At 41.2% G+C, this 16,735-nt stretch overlaps 1 protein-coding gene across 1 annotated transcript; it reads left to right on the forward strand.

The window, feature by feature from the left end:
- The first annotated feature begins 312 nt into the window (after nt 1-312).
- Nucleotides 313-1,455, forward strand: FOXE1 (forkhead box E1). Its single transcript, XM_040420347.1, has one exon. The coding sequence runs from the start codon at nt 313-315 to the stop codon at nt 1,453-1,455; it is 1,143 nt and encodes a 380-aa protein (XP_040276281.1).
- Nucleotides 1,456-16,735: the final 15,280 nt, after the last annotated feature.

A 16,735-nucleotide genomic window follows, 5' to 3' on the forward strand; every position in this document is an offset into this window, starting at 1 on the left:
TTTTAACATACATTTTTGTGTTTGATTTACAGATTTCTGTTTGTATGGCAAAAGCGCATTACCTCCGAAGGACTACACGGAAGAAGGGTCACTAAGACTATTGCATCTTGAACACAGTTGATCTCTGCTCCTAACTTGCATATTTACCTTATATTCATATCTGGGTCACAGGGTGACACAATTGTGGTACTTTAAATAGATTATCTTTTCCTGGATTATGCAAGAAAGAATCCATATGAACTAATTCCTTACTTTTGTTAACCGTGGTAGGATTTTCTGCCTAACTGTAAGGAACAAACATATACTAAAAAGATGACAGCTGAGAGCCAACTGTCCCCTACTAGAGCTACTGGAGCAGGCACCAACCTACAACAATCAAGTAACTTGTCTATGCCAGTAGTCAAGGTGGAGAAGGAGCCTGCATCTGAAGCAAATGTATCTAGTGGGCCTCTTGAAGTGGAGGACGCTGCTAAAGGAAGAAGAAGGAAAAGACCCCTGCAGAGGGGTAAACCACCTTACAGCTACATTGCTCTCATAGCCATGGCTATTGCTCACTCTTCTGACAGAAAGCTTACCTTAGGAGGCATCTACAAGTTCATTATGGAAAGGTTTCCTTTTTACCGGGACAACTCAAAGAAGTGGCAAAACTCCATAAGACACAACCTTACCCTCAATGATTGCTTCATCAAAATCCCTAGGGAGCCAGGAAGGCCTGGAAAAGGCAACTACTGGGCCTTGGACCCTAACGCTGAAGATATGTTTGACAGTGGAAGCTTCCTTAGAAGAAGGAAGAGATTCAAAAGGACAGATCTCACCACATATCCAGCCTACATACATGACACTAGTATGTTCCCATCTCTGCAAGTGAGTAGGCCATCTTATCCTAATTCTGTGTATTCCAATATGACGATGAGCCCCACATATAGTCAGCAGATCACCCCTCATTCCTCTGTCTACTATCCTTCTTCTTCTCCAGTCTTTGGTTCTAGTCAGTCTAGAGTGTTCAGCATCAATACACTTATAGGGCATTCCAGTGGCACAGAGCATACTCAGCAAGCAAGCAGATCCATGAGTCCAGAGGTCAACTCTCCTAATGCCAACTCTTGCAATTACACTGGTGCAAATTATAACAGCCAAACAGGAGGAAGTAGTATGCTACAAAGACCCACCAACCCCATGTCATATTCTTATCCAGTGCCAAACAGCCACCTACAACTGAATCAAAGTTCTTATTCACATGGTAACACACAGCTCTTTGGCACATCCAGCAGATTAGCAATGCCCACTTCTCCAGTAATGAACAGTGATGGCATGGACTTCTATGGTAGGATGTCTCCAGGACAGTACACCTCATTGACTGCCTACAATAGTAATGGACAACTAGCCAGCACTAATGCTTACCTTCGACATGCAACATACTCTGGGAACATGGACAGATTTGTGCCTGCAGTTTAATGCATCACTTTGAAGGGTACAACTATACGCAATAAAATCTGCCACTGATATTAGCACATACTGAACCACCTTTTGCAGATCAGGCCAAACCTCTTCACTGCATCATGAGGAGATATAACACCGTGATTGATATTAAAACAGGACTCATTTACCCTGATGCTGTTATGCTCATACGATGGACCAACAGATGTAATATCCATCACTCTTTTATTTTTCCCTATGGGATGAACATTCAAACCAATATTTTTTTATTGTGTATTAGGTAAATGATGTGATCATGCCTTTTCTACTGCTGTAGGATAATGACAACTTTTATAAAATAGTAGCTCCTATAGTAACTTCATTGACATAGTATGAATGAATGGTAACCAGCCGGAGCAGGCATTGCTGTAAAACACTGCACTTATGTTTGGGGACGAGGGTTTTACAATTGTCTAAATCATTTTATGCTGTTTTTTTGTAAATAAAATTAATATTGATGTATAAAATGTGTAAGATTGAATCTTATCCTATGAGCCTCTCTTTTCACACTTCATAGTGACGATTAAATAGTACACACATACTGTATACTGATTTCTGTTCTACATGACACATTATATGTCCACATACTATTCTAATATATTTTTACCATAACTATCACAAAGTGCAACACTGATAACTGACAGATATTGTACATTCATTTTGAAATCTAAAATGTAAGTTTTAATGTTTATCACAAGATAGAATTTGACACTTACATTTACTATGAAAATCATGAAAAAGAAAAACATGAATTTGCAAAAATAGTTAATAGAGTCTATGTGTCCTTATTTTCATTCTTTTTTATTACTTTACTGTATTAATACAGCAATCTATGTAATAAGCAAAGTAAAGTAAATGATGTTCTTTTTATATGTTAAACTAAAATAAATTAATAATAGTTTAAAAGAAAATTAAATAACTATAGATTAGATAGTGATTTATTTACCCTATAATATGTTTTAGATAGACAGTGTAGAAAAAAAAACTGAGCCAAGGAAACAATGAGTGTTCACTGCTCAATAATAAGTCTTCAGAAAGATAACTATTACCCCTTTTATATCAAACTTGTTCGCAAAATGTAGAAAATCTATACATTTTTTAATGGATGCAAACATATAATGAGGGATACTGGGTCTGGATTTTTAACCGTTTCACAAAGATCAATTCATTTAGTAATTTTTGGACACTTGGTTGATTTAAAATCAAGTTTTGATGAAGAAATTTGTATTGTTTTCTTTGAATAGAATGGCGGTCCATTTAATGCTATGGAGCTGACGGAGATAGCTGAGTACAAACACTTGCAATCTCTGGCATTCCCATAGAGTCGATCTATCGTATCTATCAAACTGACATCTATTTATCTACATTATAACAAACAACAAGAATGCGCAACAAAATATACAAGCACTCTAAATACTAAGGGCGAGAGATGCAGATTGTGTGATAATGCCAAATGATGCAATATCAAATATTTTTACAGAGCAGAATATGAGAAAACTTTATTAAATCATATTGCTAAACCATGGCACATAAAACATGTGCGAAGAAATTTATGTCTGCTTTGTCTTGGCACAGAACATAATGGATTTGATTTACTAATTCTTAGAGCAGACAACCTAAAGGTGTGCCAGTTTTACTGTATTGCAGTGGCTCATCCTGGGTGATAAAGTTGGTGCATCTTCAGGGCTGTCTAGTCTAAGTTTATACCACCTATTAACTGGCTTATCTTGCGGCAGAATTTTGCACTAACTTTTTGGTGCAAGTTTGGCATGCATTGCCTCTTCTTCAGCTATACCCTTTTCTGAGCCGTCTACACCACTTCTCACGTGCAGTGAAAACAGTGTTTCAATACACAGTATATGCCCAATTTTGGCACGTTAGCACATACCATTTAGCACATAAAAAATAAAATAAAATACAAATCATATTATCAGATTTATCCTCTAATCTGAGACTTTCACTAAGCTAAGTTATATTGACGGGTAAATGTTCACGTTTAATGGTTTTCTGGTTCCACAATTTAGCTATATTGTGATAATTTTTTCTCCTATGGTATACTTAGTAGAAAAAGATTTCATCTTTACAGTTTGGTTTCTTACAATTTATACAAATGGAAAAGAACTGATATAAAGGAATAATGTATTTGTACAATACCAACAGTAATAAGTCCAGCTGAAGTTCACATGTGACCAGCTTCCTACTGTCTGTTAAATATAAAGTAGGGACTAAGTGAATGTATTTCATAGGTGGATTGTTGGAAATACGATTACTACGATTACTAATGTTATTGAACAGGACACTCTGCTCTCCGTGTCTGCCTCTGAGTTCTAGTTATCATAATTATTGACATAATTATTTTTTTATTGTAAATCTTTATTCAAGAGTATAAGCATACACACAGCATAAAAACAGCCCCTAAATGTTAAATAAATTACAAATTTACAAAGTTATGAATTTTTTATTTATTTTGATCTTTGATTGCATTTTTAGGACTTGTAGTGAAAAGCACATTGACACAAGCACATGTATACCAAATTATTTTATTTGTGAGACTCCCACTCATTGATTACAGGGCATCTAAGGGTGCAACCACACGGCACAATCATGATCCAGTCGGAATGCGGCCATGCTGTGGTCAAGAACCACGTGGCCAATTAGTCCCCAGCTGCCTTTCATTTAAAGGGGTATTCCCATCTCAGACAATGGTGGCATATCGCTAGGATACGCCCCCATTGACTGATAGGTGCCGGTCCCACCTTTGGGACCCGCACCTACATTTAGAACGGAGCGGAAAAGGTGGTGGTTGGAGGACCCTGGGTTTTCCATGGTCCGGCCACCGCCATAGGATTTAATGGTAGTGCGACACGCTTGCACGCTTGCACGGCTCCCATTCATTTCCATGGGGCCAACGGAAATAGCTGGCTCAGCTATTTTCGGCGGCCCCATAGAAATGACAGGAGGTCAGTTGTGCATGCGCAGTGCGCTCTCCACGACCTCAGGGGTCCGTTCTCGGTGTAGGTGCGGGTCCCAGAGATGGAACCCACACCTATCAGACAATAGGGATATCCTTTTAACTAATGAAGACCGCACTATGTACAGTAGTTAGTCTTCATTGTTAATGGCCGTGTGGCAACTTCAATACCACGCAGCCATTAACAATGAAGACTGGCTAAACAGTGCGGTGTACATTCGTTAAATTAAAGGCTGCTGCTGGCCAATTGGCTGCGCAATTCTTGACTGCAGCATGGCCGCAACCCTGACTGGATCACGACCGTGCCATGTACCCTACCCTAAAAATGTTTTCTCAGCAGCACATTGCCCTGTGTAAACAGGGGTTGTGCTGTCAACTATATGCAATATGAGTGTGCAACGAACATATCGGAATAACTATCATTCATCCCCTTTCACATTACATTGTGCCATGTTAGCATCAACCTGTGTATGAGAACACTAAAACAACTGCAAGTCAGACCGGACATTGTTTTCAGTCACATTTCTTATCTTTATAGTGGCAGAAAAACTGGATAAATTAGTTACACAAAATGCAACTTCTAAGCCCTTCTGACACATTCAGACAAGACAGAAAAAGTGGAGCAGGGCTTCAGAACTATGCTAGTCTTCTAGTAAATTAAGTAAGTGTATTAGTAAATCTGCCACACTGTTTCATTTGCTGTCTTCAAATGTGAATGTGTTTGTACAAATTGGATCCTGTGAGGCTCCATTCCAGTTGTGGTGAGTACATGTACAACATCACTTCAATGAATTCACTGGTTCAAAGGGCTAAAATGAATATCTTTAGAATAGATAACTAATACTAAAAAAACTGAGTGGGAATGACTGAACACAATGGATTTTGGAGAATACTGTATACACTCAGAAGAAACAGGGAGGTTCTTTTTAGCAGACCTCTGCGATACTGTCACAGAATATACACTGCGTGCAGAATTATTAGGCAAATGAGTATTTTGACCACATCATCCTCTTTATGCATGTTGTCTTACTCCAAGCTGTATAGGCTCGAAAGCCTACTACCAATTAAGCATATTAGGTGATGTGCATCTCTGTAATGAGAAGGGGTGTGGTCTAATGACATCAACACCCTATATTAGGTGTGCATAATTATTAGGCAACTTCCTTTCCTTTGGCAAAATGGGTCAAAAGAAGGACTTGACAGGCTCAGAAAAGTCAAAAATAGTGAGATATCTTGCAGAGGGATGCAGCACTCTTAAAATTGCAAAGCTTCTGAAGCGTGATCATCGAACAATCAAGCGTTTCATTCAAAATAGTCAACAGGGTCGCAAGAAGCGTGTGGAAAAACCAAGGCGCAAAATAACTGCCCATGAACTGAGAAAAGTCAAGCGTGCAGCTGCCAAGATGCCACTTGCCACCAGTTTGGCCATATTTCAGAGCTGCAACATCACTGGAGTGCCCAAAAGCACAAGGTGTGCAAAACTCACAGACATGGCCAAGGTAAGAAAGGCTGAAAGACGACCACCACTGAACAAGACACACAAGCTGAAACGTCAAGACTGGGCCAAGAAATATCTCAAGACTGATTTTTCTAAGGTTTTATGGACTGATGAAATGAGAGTGAGTCTTGATGGGCCAGATGGATGGGCCCGTGGCTGGATTGGTAAAGGGCAGAGAGCTCCAGTCCGACTCAGACGCCAGCAAGGTGGAGGTGGAGTACTGGTTTGGGCTGGTATCATCAAAGATGAGCTTGTGGGGCCTTTTCGGGTTGAGGATGGAGTCAAGCTCAACTCCCAGTCCTACTGCCAGTTTCTGGAAGACACCTTCTTCAAGCAGTGGTACAGGAAGAAGTCTGCATCCTTCAAGAAAAACATGATTTTCATGCAGGACAATGCTCCATCACACGCGTCCAAGTACTCCACAGCGTGGCTGGCAAGAAAGGGTATAAAAGAAGAAAATCTAATGACATGGCCTCCTTGTTCACCTGATCTGAACCCCATTGAGAACCTGTGGTCCATCATCAAATGTGAGATTTACAAGGAGGGAAAACAGTACACCTCTCTGAACAGTGTCTGGGAGGCTGTGGTTGCTGCTGCACGCAATGTTGATGGTGAACAGATCAAAACACTGACAGAATCCATGGATGGCAGGCTTTTGAGTGTCCTTGCAAAGAAAGGTGGCTATATTGGTCACTGATTTGTTTTTGTTTTGTTTTTGAATGTCAGAAATGTATATTTGTGAATGTTGAGATGTTATATTGGTTTCACTGGTAAAAATAAATAATTGAAATGGGTATATATTTGTTTTTTGTTAAGTTGCCTAATAATTATGCACAGTAATAGTCACCTGCACACACAGATATCCCCCTAAAATAGCTAAAACTAAAAACAAACTAAAAACTACTTCCAAAAATATTCAGCTTTGATATTAATGAGTTTTTTGGGTTCATTGAGAACATGGTTGTTGGTCAATAATAAAATTAATCCTCAAAAATACAACTTGCCTAATAATTCTGCACTCCCTGTACATAATTAGCAATAAAGCCCATCTTGTGACAAAAATACAACAGGCTCTATGCCACCACTATGTCTCCTTGGTGTATCATTACTGTCCCCTGTATGCCATTACTGTCCACTGTGTGTCAACACTATGCTCCTGTATGCCATTACTGTCCCATGTCCCTATGCCCCTGTATGCCATTACTGTCCCCTGTGTGTCACTACTATGCCCCTGCATGCCATCACTGTCCTCTTTGTGCCACCACTCGGCCCCTGTATGCCATCACTGTCCCCTGTGTGTCACCACTCTGAACCTGAATGCCATCACTGTCCCCTGTGTGTCATCACTCTACCCCTGTATGCCATCACTGTCCCCTGTGTCATCAATATGCCCCTGTATGTCATTGCTTTCCTTTGCGTGTCACTACTATACCCCTTTATGCCATCACTGTCCCCTGTGTGTCACCACTTTGCCCCCTGTACATCATCATTGTCCCCTGTGTGCCACCAACCTGCCCCCTGTACATCATCACTGTCCCGTCTCTCTCACCACTCTGGCCCCTGTACATCATCACTGTCCCCTGTGTGTCACCACTCTGTCTCCTTTACATCATCACTGTCACCTGTGTGTCATAACTCTGCCCCTGTATCCCATCACTGTCCCCTGTGTGTCACCACTATGCCCCTGTATGCCATTACTACCCCCGTGTGTCACCACTATGCCCCTTTATGCCATCACTGTCCCCTGTGTGTCATAGCTCTCACCCCTGTAGATCATCACTGTCCCCTGTGTGTCACCACTCTGCCCCTGTATGCCATTACTACCCCCTGTGTGTCACCACTATGCCCCTTTATGCCATCACTGTCCCCTGTGTGTCATCGCTCTCACCCCTGTAGATCATCACTGTCCCCAGTGTATCACCACTCTGCCTCCGTATGCCATCACTGTCCCCTGTGTGTCATAACTCTGCCCCTGTATCCCATCACTGTCCCCTGTGTGTCACCACTATGCCCCTGTATGCCATTACTACCCCCTGTGTGTCACCACTATGCCCCTTTATGCCATCACTGTCCCCTGTGTGTCATCGCTCTCACCCCTGTACATCATCACTGTCCCCTGTGTGTCACCACTCTGCCCCCTTTACACCATCACTGTCCCCTGTGTGTCATTACTCTGGTCTGGATACTCCAACTCATCAATGTGTTCTACCCCCTCCCATTGACCACCACCAGATCTGCTTTAAAGAAAAATTATGCCATTTCTCAAGTGTTTTTCAAATCAGCTGCTGAAAAAAGCTGTACCATCTGCACATGGTCAAGTATTTTACACTGAAGTCAATGGGAAGCTGTTGATGGCATTTTGAATGTGGATTACACAGCAGAAAACTCCTGCTTTTCATGGCTGACTCAGTGGCATATTTTGCCCATGTGAACATAGCCCTAGTGTGCAAAAAAGTTACAGGAATGTTCTTCATAGGACTGGCAAAGGGGTGTTAGAATGGTTGTTGTACATACGCTCCTTGACTAAAGGTCTCCAAATATCTTTTTATTTTATTTCAGCAAAGGTTTTCCTGCATTCTTGTGATGGGATCTGTTCCCACTTATGGTGATAAATATATGGGCTTCACACAGTCACGTGTGAATAAAGCATTGTAACAAGAATGTGGCTTTATTGGGAATTGCCAGAAAACATAAATGAGAATTTTGCTTATTTTTATTTTTTACAGTAAAATGATTGGTTCTTTATTCTACTGGGGAATTACATCTGACTCTTCCCTTCTCCTATAGCAAGGATGTTGTGGTTGTCATTGCTCAGCTCTTTCCCTTTCAAAAAACTTTAACGGGGAGATTTGTCATGAGGGGAATTTTTAAAGTTAGTCTACATTGCCGTAATTTGTACCCAATGTATGTTGCACATTGTTTTATAAATTTGGTGCATCTTTCAGTCAGACTCTTTTGGCTTACAATGTTACTCCACTTTCTATGCCACAGTTGATAAATCTGTCTTCAATCAAATCAACAGGCTAGCCATATAAACTTTTCAAAACTGGAGTAAATGGTGCAAAATGACTAAATATTTGTGCAAATGAATCCAAAATGTCACAAAACCCTATTTTTGGGACTTATTGAAGCAAGATTTCTGGTGTTGATAAATTCCCCATAAAACCCTACAGGTTCCAGGGTAGTCTTGTAAGCATATGTCATTTAGCTTCATATTCTTTTCAATAGAATAGTTTTTTTGGTTTTTTTAAGGCGTTCACCATACATGATAAATTCCATTATAACTGTGTAGTGTGGGTTATTATGGATATGCCGATACAAAATATGTGGAGGGTATTTTATTTTTGCATTGTTTTCCATTGAAAAGCTTTTTTTAATGAAAACATGTGTATTATTTTACTTGGATTTTTTTTATTTGTGAAAATGTTTATTTAAACTTTTTTTTTAATCATTTACTAGTGAAGTTTAATAGGAAGTCTTTTGATTGTTTCTTTAATACCCTGCACTACTTATACAGTGGATAGTATTGTACTGTCAGTGCTATATTGACAGTCATCAGCAGGCAGTGCTAGAGAGGTGTAGCCTAATGGGGTTACACTGCAGGCAGGCCTTCATTAGGCCCCAGGCTGCTATACCAATGCATTGGCACCCTGCAATCTCATTCGCTGGGTGCAGATTGCCGAAAAAGGAAGCTCCCTCCCTCTAAACCACTTAGATGCCAAAGTGGCTATTGACTGAGGCATATAAGGGGTTGAACGACCTACCTGTCTGGGCCATTAGAGCAGGAGCCCGGCTCCCATGTGAGAGCTGGGCTCCTGTTCTTCAGTGTACAGGAGACCCATGCAGCGCTGAGACGGGGCTGCCATAAAAAGGCTGTAGCCAAGCCTTAGGCTCTATAGTGGCCATAAAAAGGCATATGGGTGGTCATTGACGGGTTAAGTCACGTTTTTATATTAAACATATTTTCTTTTGAATTTTTTGCGATTTATTTTCAAATGTTGCATGCCATTATCTCCTGTATGTTTAAAAAAATCCTAAAATCATGCATTTTTCACATTGGCTACTATGCCTAAGATATGTCAAGACTTCCTGTTCTTTAACAGCAGCCACACGGGTCATAAACACAATGGATAGGAGGGGACCTCATTGCAGGGCCGGGACAAGGTATTTTGGTGCCCTAGGAAGAGCAGGCAAATTTTAAGGTTTTCACATTGACCCAACTTTCTAATAAAGAGATTTAAACACATCTTATAATAAGCAGTGATGGGTATACCCAATGTAAATCCAGTTACTTACAGGTGAGGTATCCACGGATTTCAGTTGTTCACTTTCCTTTTCATCTCCATTTGGTTCAGACCATCATGGGCAGACATCTTTGGCCAGGGGTTTACTACCCTCTCTGCTATATAAGAAGATACCAAGATTAATAAATGGCAGATGATAGATGGGGGGCTATTACAGATTTTACATTAGGGCCCAGGAGATTAAGTAACACCTCTAATTTGACTCATTGATCCTACCGTCCATCCCCACCCTCTATCGCAAAGAAACCCCCATCAAGCTGACCTTTTAACATACCCCTCCTGTAGCTTCCACCAATACTGTGCCCACTGCAGCCCTGTGTGCCCACATTACTGTACCAACTGTGCTGCTTTATGCCCCCCAATTACTGTACTGCCAAAACAATAGAGCGATAGGACATGACTTTAGAACTAGAAAATTATGGGACCAAGGACCCAAAATTAATACAGACCCCAGATAAGCTCCACATTCATACAAACCCCAGAAAAGACCCCAAATTTCTACAGAGTAACAAATGAATGTGGCCCACTATAACCACTTTACTTTAAATATAAGTACTACTATGTTCCTTTTAAAAAATATTTTTGAATCCCTACCACAATCATGAAAAAATTTAAATTTTAAAATAATGTGTAATAAAAGATAATATTTTTTAAAAAGGAACATAGTAGTACTCATATTTGTTGATTGATTAATTAAATCGAGTATTCCTGTCAGGTGATGCGGTTTTTGCATTGTGGATATAATATATTGATAATTACTATCTTTACTTTAAATGCAGACTTCAGATCAGACCCCAAATTAATGTGGCCCCCCATAACCTCTTTACTTTAAATGCAGACCTCAAACAAGATCCAAAATTAACGTGGCTCCCTATAACCCCTATCCCACATCCCTTAAAGGGGATCTCAGATCAGACCCTAAATTCATGTGGCCCCCTTAATCATAAAATTCATGCAGACCTTACATCAGACCCCGAAATTCATGTACCCACCCTTCCCACAGATCTCTGTAGACCTCAGATCAGACCACAAAACATCACATCATCACCTTAAACTCTTTATGTTCTTCAAACTGCTCATTTCTTTTCAGTGTGGCAGGGCAAATTATCCTGCTCAAAGAAGCCATTTCAAATTAGATAACATCATGCCATGAAGGGGTGTACTTGTTCTACCATATTTACCACATTATTTTTAGAACCCATTGTTTCCCAGCAAACCATTTTCCAGAGCATCACAATCCCTCTGCCAGCTTAAGTTTTTCCCGTAGTGCATCCTGATACTATCTTTTCCCCAGGTGAGTGATGCATACACATCCAGCAGCCCACACAATGTGAAAGAAAATGTGATTCCTCATACCAAAGCAACCTTCTTCCTTTGTTTCATGGTCTAATTCTGTTGCTTACATGCCTATTGTAGCTGACTTTGACAGTGGATAGTCATCATGGGGACCATAAGGGGGCACACATAGCGTGTAGCTGTATAGACTTTATGTGTTACCATAAAGGCTTGGTGGGCAAAGCTATACTAAGTGCATAGAGCTTGAATCACATTAGTACATTTAATTATAAATAGGAAACCTGACCTATGCAATACTAAACCCAACTGGGAAGTTTAGGACCACCCAAAAAATATGGGGCCTAAAATATGCATACAAATTTGTACTTTTTAATAAGATGCAAATACATGGTGCGAACAAGGGTTGTCACGATACCAAAATTTTGATTCGATTTTGATACCATAAAAAAGTATTGCGATACTCGATACCATTCAATACCACGCGAAAAAAATAAAACACCAAAAAAGAAGCGTGCATTCCGCATTTTATGGAACATCCGGCCCATAATCAAACAGTCCTATCCTGTTTTTTGGGGGGCAAAGTGACAAAAGAATGGCGAATCGCGCAGTTTTTATTTAGAGATCAGAGATTTTTTTTTATGTTTTAATAGTTTCGACTTTTGCGGACGTGATGATATGCAATATGTTTATTTATTTATTGTTTATATATTTTATATGTAAGATTGGGAAAGGGAGTGATTTATACTTAATAATTTTGGTGTTTTTTTTTTTACTTTTTATTTAATAACTATTTCCCCCCTTAGGGACTAGAACCTGGGATCTTTTAATACCTTGTCCTATTCACCGTAATAGAGATCTATTAGGGTGAATATGACTTTACACTCTCCCTGCTGCCCTGGGTTTTGTGTACACAGCAGCAGGGAGCTTACCTGTCACAGTCCCTTCTGTGACAGATGTAAGGAGATCAAGGAGACTGGCGGAGTGTGGAGGAATCTAACAGCCTCTTTGATTACTATTTTTTCAGTGTTTGTTTGTGACCTCATCCCCTGTTTCATGTGTAGCTTAGTACTCTTTACTCTACCCTTTTTAGTGTTACCCCACCCTTTTGACTGTGCGGTAGATAGCTTCATTTGGGTTTGGCAGAACTGGTGTGAGGTCGTCTGTGGTGTTCCTGCTCTTCCATCACTACAGAAGTTGTGTCGCATTTGTTTGTGTTTTGTTTTCCCTTCCTTGATTTTTGTTACTAGGCCTCAGGGAGACTCCTGTTCCTTCATCTGGGAAGGAACGGGTTGCCTCAGCCCTGACAATATTCTTAAGGATCTCTATGGTCTCCAGGGTCCCAGGTTCCAGGGTATGGGCATTTCTACCTTCAAGGGGTGCCCATATGGTTAGGAGCCAGGGCCAGGAGTAGGGTCACTAGGAGGTGACCTTTTCCTTTCCCTAGCGTTGAGGCCGAGTGGCTTTTCCTTTCCCTCCTGGTTGTTAGTTTGGTGTTTCCTCCTTTACCTCATCCGTGACATTACCATGGCAGCCAGTGCTTCAGTAGCGTCCTGGCTGCCATGGTAACCAATCGAAGCCCCATGATTACACTGCTGGGGCTCCGATCACAACTGCCACTGCACCACCAATGAAGAGGGCAGAGAGGACCCTGTGGCCACTGCCAACAATGAGTTTAATACTGGGGGGGGCGCACTGCGCCACCAATAAAGATAATTAACGTTTAATACAGATACAGGAGGCGGGTTCCGGTGGCAGAATCACATAGCTGGCACCTGACCTCTATGACAGGGCTCTGCGATCAGCAGCAGTTAACCCATCAGGTACGGCACCTCAGGGGTTAACTGCCGCTGATTGCAGCTCCCTGTCATAGAGGTCAGGTCCCAGCTATGTGATTCTGCTGCCGGCACCCGCCTCCTGTATCTGTATTAAATGTTAATTATCTTTATTGGTGGCGCAGTCCCTCCTCTTCTCCGCCCACTCTCCTGTCATTGGTGGCAGCGGCAGCAGCAACACAGGGGGGAGGGAGAGACTGCTTCCTTCCCCCGTGCTGCTGAGGGAACATGGCGTGCGCTGAGAGCAGCGTGTGCCATGTTCTGTGATACGTAAATCGGTAAAGGGCAAATCCCAGTATCAAATTCGGTACAAAAGTATCGATTGGGTATCGATAATTCGATACCCGGTGCAACCCTAGACTGTGATATTATTGACAAATTACTCTACGTGTTTAGTGTAATTGTATGCTGGCCACTGCAGTCAACGACTCTCTCTCTACCTCCCACCACAACAGCCACTGCTCTGCCGTCACCTGCCTCTACCATAGTTGTTGATGCTCTACGGCCTCATGCTCTAGTCCTGGGCTGCACATACCAAATTATGTTCTGCACAGCCAGTATGCCACACTACATGAACTTGAAGAAACAAATAAGGTTCCTGTTTGGAATAAAGGTATGTTTGTTTGCTACATATGGATTATTAGACCTAGACTGTTCATCAATCTTGTTTTCAGATTTCTCACTGCCCTGACCCTAATCTGAGTGCATATGCACTCCATGACCTCCGCTTTTGCTTTACTATTCTGTACAAGCCATCTGCATGTCACCGTCAGTTGCTATTCGTAAATACATCAGGTGCGTCCCGGGGATCACCCTTGTGAGGGATGTTTTAAGGTGATTATGTTTCCAATCTGGGAAGAAAACAATATACAGAAAACATTTGAAATGCACAAGTCAATGAAATGTTGGTGAAATCTCAGAATGCGTACACCACAGGCAGACTTTCCTCCATGTGCCTTTAGTTATCCAAATGAAAAGTGATCTACTAAGACAAACAGTGACTCGTCTGGCCAGATAATAGCAGGCGGATTTCTGATTCCTCCATGAAACCTGATCTTTTTCGAATGCCCAGATTAGACTTGTAGTTAACTTGTTAATGTCTAGTGAAATCTATTGGTCTGTTGATTGATTGCTGCTTTAACAGAGAGAATATATAGCTTCCTGCACTCTCACTATTGTTCTCATTCATCCTCTACTTCATTGCTATATGACAGCAGTAGTCACATGCTAAGCATTGATAAATGAGTTGTTCACTTCTAGTGTGAAATGAAACCTTTAGCTGAGGCATACTGAACTGAAATAAACACTTGAGATATATATATATATATATATATATATATATATTTGGGCGTAAGGCAGCTCTCACCTGCTCCACGACACCCTCCGGGCCCGGACACCGCACCTGGATGCGGGAATGAACAACGGTTTAAAGGAAGGAGAAGTCCAGCTCAGGTCAGGTGTGAATACGTGGCTTCTTTATTTCAGCGGTTTAAAATTCCATACAGCAAGGTGCAACAAGTGACGCGTTTCAGACCTCTTTGATATCAGGGTCCTTCTTCATGACAAACACAAAGTACTGTGGGAGCACCCCCTGATAAATCCCCGTCCGATCACAGACTAAATGGTAATCACCTGAGAGAGGGAGGTATCAGGGGGAGGTCCCACATGTCCTCAATTAAAAAATTCAAGATACAAAGTATGGCTTAATAGTAAATTCAAATCGTGGGAGGAGATAGTCTGTTCATAAGAATTATCGCTTATGCCTAAGTAGATGTCCCAGTGCAAATATAACAAACAGAAACTGAAAAGGACACAATAGTAGATGAGCATATAGTGCAGAAAGTAAAGATAAATATAAATAAAAATAACAATTTCAATATTGTAATATAAGGTCATGGCGTTTATTTAGACCTGACGGTTGGCGGGATCCCAATTGGAAAATCCAAAAGGCCTCTCTGTTCAGAAGCTCCCTTCTGTGATCCCCCCGCTAGGTGGTAAGAAAACCCTCTCTATGCCTTCCACTTTTAAACCAGATGTATCCCCTGCATGTAATACCGCAAAGTGAAGACTAAAAGAGGAAAGAATATTTAAAAGAAGGAAAGAATATTTAAAGAGGAAAGAATATTTAAAAGAAGAAAAACTGCTACAAGAGGACATAGTTTTAAATTAGAGGGGCAAAGGTGTAAAAGTAATATCAGGAAGTATTACTTTACTGAGAGAGTAGTGGATGCATGGAATAGCCTTCCTGCAGAAGTGGCAGCTGCAAATACAGTGGAGGAGTTTAAGCATGCATGGGATAGGCATAAGGCCATCCTTCATATAAGATAGGGCCAGGGGCTATCGATAGTATTTAGTATATTGGGCAGACTAGATGGGCCAAATGGTTCTTATCTGCCGACACATTCTATGTTTCTATGTTTCTAAGACTAGCGGCTCAGACATTGCGGCTCTTATAATGCGGTATGTCCGAGATGTGTTTTCGTATCCTGTTTTTCAAAGGGTTAATCGTGCAGCCTACGTACTGTAGTGAGCATGTTTCACAGGTAATAAGATATACCAGATATTTAGTGTTGCAATTGATATGCGATTGTATATTAAATGTTTTGCCATCTGCTGTAGATCTAAAAGCCTTATCACTGACCATATATTCGCAACAGACACATTTGCGATTTAAAACTACCTTTGGAACTAAACCATGCTGGTTGTCTGGGCTTTCCCTCTGTAAAGAAACTCAGACTGATTAAATTGCCTACAGTAGGAGCTTTTTTAGCAACGCATCTCATGCCATCAGATACCACATTTGCCCACTGCCCATCAAAACTTAAAACATGAAAATATTTCTGCACGATTTTACAAGTCTCCGGAAATTCATGGCTGTACTGTGTTACAAAGTGGGTAATGTGTTTATCCTTATTGGCAGCGCCAGCAATAGTCGGATCTGTGCGGAGCCTCGGAAATACCAGCTGATTTCTGTCTATATCAGACACAAGTCTGTGAGCTCGTTCTATGTTGCCGGGTGTATATGCCCTGCGCAACAACCTGGTTCGTACTACAGATGCTTCCTTGTTGTAAGCATCAAGATCCGAACAATTGCGGCGTGCCCGTACCAGCTCTCCCTTTGGAATATTTCGGATAGTGTGGGGTGGATGGCATGAGCGCGCGAATAAGGTAGTGTTACCAGCTAGTTCTTTACGGTGAGTGGATGTGTCTACCCTGCCAGCTGATGAGTTGCCCCTCAGGCACAAATCCAAAAATTGAATTTCTATGGTGTCAAAATGAAAAATGAATTGGATTGAATCCAAACAAGAATTGAAATGAGCAGCCAACTCTGGTATGGACGCCACACCACCAGACCATA

Source organism: Bufo bufo, chromosome 2 (genome assembly GCF_905171765.1).
Source record: "Bufo bufo chromosome 2, aBufBuf1.1, whole genome shotgun sequence".
Lineage (NCBI taxonomy): Eukaryota > Metazoa > Chordata > Amphibia > Anura > Bufonidae > Bufo > Bufo bufo.